This window comes from Rhinolophus ferrumequinum, chromosome 11 (assembly GCF_004115265.2).
Source record: "Rhinolophus ferrumequinum isolate MPI-CBG mRhiFer1 chromosome 11, mRhiFer1_v1.p, whole genome shotgun sequence".
In the NCBI taxonomy this organism is placed as follows: domain Eukaryota; kingdom Metazoa; phylum Chordata; class Mammalia; order Chiroptera; family Rhinolophidae; genus Rhinolophus; species Rhinolophus ferrumequinum.
Genome location: NC_046294.1, coordinates 3,408,743 through 3,413,463, shown reverse-complemented (window position 1 = coordinate 3,413,463; position 4,721 = coordinate 3,408,743). Strand labels below are relative to the sequence as shown.

General features: G+C 58.9%; 1 protein-coding gene across 1 annotated transcript; it reads right to left on the bottom strand.

The window, feature by feature from the left end:
* Positions 1–1,704: 1,704 nt before the first annotated feature.
* Positions 1,705–4,011, bottom strand: FGF4 (fibroblast growth factor 4). The gene is made up of 3 exons (XM_033120055.1): positions 3,363–4,011; positions 2,634–2,737; positions 1,705–2,098 (listed from the first exon to the last, which is right to left on the bottom strand). Exons 1-3 carry the CDS (start codon positions 3,700–3,702, stop codon positions 1,922–1,924), a joined length of 621 nt encoding a protein of 206 aa, XP_032975946.1. The 5' UTR covers positions 3,703–4,011; the 3' UTR covers positions 1,705–1,921.
* Between the last annotated feature and the right edge of the window lie 710 nt (positions 4,012–4,721).

Below are 4,721 nucleotides of genomic sequence, written 5' to 3'. Positions count from 1 at the left end.
TGGTTCGTTGCTACGAGACTACATTAAACAGACTGACCAAACTCCATCCATGTGGCCTCCCCAGGCAGCATGAGATCTCTGAGCATCACCTTTCCTCAAGACTCCTAGATTCAGTCGAGGGCGTGGTTTAAAATTTTTAAAAAAAAGTATTACAGTGCTTGGACAGCAGTTTCAGCTGAGTGGTCCTATCTTACAGTTTCGCCAGCGGCTTCTCTCTTCTAGGCCTCGGTTTAAGAATAGTATTTTAAATAGATGATTAACATCCGAACAAAGCGTTTTAAAAAGGAATGTGAAAGACAAAAACTCCAATCCGATTTTCCAGTCTTGCTGTCTGTAGACTCCCATAAAGTTAATTCGGGAGACAGTTCAGAAACATCTAGGAGAGTATTAAAGTCTTCATGAGACATCCGGAGCATTTCTGGTAGCAAGCTAAGGTCATTTTGTATAAACTCTAAAAAGTCATTCATTAAAATTAAATGTTTGCCATCACCTCGGAACTTTTTTTAAACATCCCCGACCCTGCCTCTTCCATCTTTGCTCCAACGACAGGGGTTACATTTGTAAAATATATAAAGAAAAATATAAGGTTACTTGGTGACCATATACTGCACTCTAACAGCTGTCTGCAAATATTTTCACCATGATTATCCTTACTAAAAGTAAATCACGGGGTAAAGATAGCTCAAACGTGACAAGGTTCGAATGGGACGCACCGACGCTATCTGCAATCCTTTTTGGCTACATATGGAAAAAAAAAGCCACTTGGGATGGCGAACTTCTGCACCCGTCGGTCTGAGCTTTCTGCAGATTTCGCCAGATGAGTGGTTTAAAGACGTTCGAGGTAGATGTGAAAGCCACTTAATCAGGGCATGCAACCGAGAGAAGCAGCATCTTCCTCGGTACAAACTCTGCATTAAGTGTTTTGTACAATTGCAAGGACATTCCACCTAAAATTAACAGTGAGTACTAGCCCAAAGCGTCCCCAGCACAGGGAAGTGTGCTTTTCAATACGTGTCTACTCTACTATTTGTCAGAAGGAACTGCGGTCATAAACGGGTATTTCATCATTAGAGTTGGGCCGTGGCTGCCAGTGTACCCATCTCGTCCATTTCTGGCCTTGCAGTGAGATATTGATGCATTTTCATCTGATTTACAAAATCGCTGTGCTTTTTGCTTCCCTCCACCCCCAATGGCCACAGAAATGTGGCTGTGGCTGATCCAAAAAAGGAAAACGGGAGTTTTTAAAGTTGTCTAAAGGTCTCTCCCATCTGGTAGATGGAGGAAGATTGACTACAGCAAAGTTCAAAGGTCAGTCTTGGCAGATCTAAAAACGGAGTGGCAGCGGACTCGACAGCGCACTTTCTGTACCCGAAGTAAACCGATATGCCCCAATTAATAGCAACAGGGCACAAAGGGAGTGGGGCGCTGGAGGGTGCGAGGAGAGGACTCGCCTGGGAGCTGCCTTAGCGGCTGCCAAAGCCCCAAGAGGGCCTTTCCCGGCACAGGGGAGCTCCCTGACAAACGTATGGGTCGGTGGTGCAAAGCAGGCAGAAGTCACTGGCTTTTAAAACACAGAGTAGCAGCACACTTGTGACAACTTTCTGACAAGTTAAATAAATCCAATGGATTTATTCCAATGGAATAAATCCACTGTTTTACCAGAAGTCAGGGGGTATATATATATACACATATATACATATATATAGTTTGTTTCTACTTTTTTGTCTTTTTTTCAGAAAAAATACAAAACACACCCACAGAACCATAAATAATTTGGTGGCAATATATACATATTTAAATAATTAATTTAAATATCTTACACCGACTCTTGCATCAAACTGTCCATAGATAGAGGTGCACCAAGGTGGCCCTGGGCGCTCCCCTCTGAGAGCTGCCGGAGGCTGAGGGAAGGCTCCAGAGGTCACAGCCTGGGGAGGAAGTGGGTGACCTTCATGGTGGGGGACACTCGGTTCCCCTTCTTGGTCTTCCCGTTCTTGCTCAGGGCAATAAACATGCCGGGGTACCTGTAGCACTCATAGGCGTTGTAGTTGTTGGGGAGGAGTATTTCCTTGAACTTGCACTCGTCGGTGAAGAAAGGCTGGGAGGAAGGAGGAACAGTGTTAGGCCGGACCTCCTCCTGGCCCAGGGACGCTGGGAGCCATGGCCAGGGGCCCCTTTGTGTCCCAGCCCGGCTTGGGCGGACAGCTCAGGAGCCAAGACCCTCCTAGGGTGAGGAGAGGGACATGGCCAGCCCACAGCAGGTGGTGCTCCAACCACCCGCCCAACACCTGGCAGCCAGAGAATTTCCGCTCCACTGTGTCCACCTTCCAGGCTGCAGTCCTGCCCGCTGGGACACGCCCCGGGGGCTCAGAGAAAGGCTCCCGATGGCACCTTGTGAGGGGCTAGGAGGCACCCAGGAGGGAGGGCACAAACCTCGTAGTTCCTGTCTTGGGGCTGCACCCCTTGTGTAGGCTGCTGGCCCTTGTCACAGGCATTTGGCGAGACGGGGTGGGGGTGAGGGGGCTCCCCCAATCCTGTGACCCGGGCCCCAGCCTCAGTGCCGTGGGCCTGGAGGGGTCAGGATCCTGCCCGCGTTCCTCAGTGGGTGCTCTGCCGGGCCCTGTGACACTCACCGAGCCGTACAGCTTGCCCTTGTTGCTCATGGCCACGAAAAACCGACTGGCCACGCCGAAGATGCTCACCACGCCCCGCTCCACCGGCGAGAGTTCCAGCAGGCCTGGGGGAGGGGCACGGGTCATTCCGGGGCAGGGGACCCTGGGTCCGTGCCTCCCGTTCCAGCCCCCTCCTCGGCCTGCGCGCCTTCGGGACCCCCATTTCTGGAGTGGGTATAAATGGCCCGAGCTCCCTAGCGCAGGCCACCCCCAAGGAAACCCCAGAGCACAGCGTGCGCGGGCGCCGACTCCCTCTCCTCTGGTCCAGACCCCGCGGCGGCCGCGCCCAGTCCCGGACCGCAGGATCAAAGCTGGCCCGGCGGCCCCCGAGTCCGGCCGGAACCTGGGCTTGAGTCCCGGGCCCCCGCGGGTGCCAGTGGCTGCGCCGCGCGCCCTGTGCCTACGGGCGAAGGCGCTGGAATTCGGCATCCGGAGCCCTAACTTCCGAAGGCGGGGAGGCGGGGCTCGGCCGCCGGGGTGCGCAAAGCCTGTCCCTGCGGTGCCGCCCAGAGCGAGGAGTGTTTGCGTCCCCGCATCCCCGCGCCAGAGGGACCGGAACCCCAGTTCGCCCGGGTTCCCAGAGCCCGCGAGCAGGTGTCAGCCCGAGGCCTCCGTGTGCGTTTGGGCGAATTGGCAGGGGCGGCCGCTGCCGGGGCCCCCAGCCCTTCCCGCCTGGCCCGCCCCACTCACTGTCGCTCGTGTCCGCGTGCACGCCGCCGATGCGGCCGTCGCGGAGCACCTGAAGGTGGAAGCCGATACCCACGTTGCAGTAGAGACGCCGCAGCCGTTTGATGCCCAGCAGGTAGTCGCCCGCGCCGCTCTGGACGGCCGCCTCTTTGGGCTGAGCGGCCACCGGCAGACGCGCCAGCGATCGCGCCACCAGGCTCTCCCAGCGGCGCTCCAGCTCGGCCTCCAGCGTGCCGTTGGGTGCGGTGGGCGCGGCGGCGCCCCCACGGCCGACCCAAGGCGCCAGAACCGCCAGCAGGACCGCCGGGAGCAGCGCCGCCGCGGCCGCCCCGGGCCCCGCCATCCCCGCCCTCGGGCCGTGCGTCCGTCAGGCGGTCTGTGCGCCCGGGCAGCCGGGGGCCGAGCTGCTCCTGTGGCGGTCCGCGGGAGCACACGGCCTGGGCCGGAGCAGGGAGTGCGTGGCCGAGGGTGGAGCGGGAGGCGAGCGACGGGGCCCCCAGGTGCCCGGAGCTACCGGGGCTGCATGGAGCGGCGGGCAGCCGTGAGGGACGCACGGCGAGGATGAGACCCTGCGAAGCGGTGCGCGCCTCCTTGCGCGCTGGGCCAGCCCCAGGCCGGGCCGCTATATATAGCCGGGCGCCCCCTCCTACTCCTGCGGGGGGCCGTTCGCGTTCGCCTGGGCGCCCGGGGCGCTGTGGCGCTCGCGGCTGGTCGCAGGCCGCCTGCCAATCAGGACTGGGGGAGGGGAGGCGTCCGGGGACGAGTGCCGCGAGTGCCACCTGGAGGGTCCTGGCCCCCACCCCTGGCTTGGCCCGGCCTACGGACCTGTTTGTCCCGCCCCTTGCGTCTCCTCCACGCCTGCCTTCAGCCAAAGTTTTGCCTCTTTCACTTTGTCCCTGCCTGTCCCTTCTCTGTCTCTCCCCTTCGCCGCCGCCTCTGCTTGAGCAGCCTGGGTGCCGCCCTAACCGGGCACCCTCAGCTCCGAGCAGCCGGTCTTTGCGCCCTGCCTCTCAGGGACTCTCAGGAACCTGGTTCTTTTTCTTAGGCCATGCGGGCAGCCTGGGAATGACAGGTAGGACAGGACAGTAAGTAACACGAGGGCAAGCCCGGGAAGGAAGAACCCAGGGCGGTGGGCTGGAGGGAGGCAAGGCCCTGGGCTCTGCGTCCTGCACTCCAGGTGATTCAGAGATGGAGTTCTGTAAGCCAGGTGGAGGCATCACCTCGGCTGGGGACCTCGGGTGGGTGCTGCTAAGGGAAGGTAGTTGGGGGTGCACCCCAAATGCTTGTACCCCGCCCCCCCACCACACACCTCCATGCAAGGACAGGCGATAGGGCACAGGGCCATAGTGGACGTTCACTGCC

Coding starts and splice junctions, on each gene's coding strand:
- FGF4 (XM_033120055.1), bottom strand. CDS start 3,702: ATGGCGGGGCCCGGGGCGGCCGCGGCGGCGCTGCTCCCGGCGGTCCTG. Junction 2,738..3,362: donor GCACGCGGACACGAGCGACA/GTGAGTGGGGCG, acceptor CCCCTCCCCCAG/GCCTGCTGGAACTCTCGCCG. Junction 2,099..2,633: donor AGGGCAAGCTGTACGGCTCG/GTGAGTGTCACA, acceptor CCTTCCTCCCAG/CCTTTCTTCACCGACGAGTG.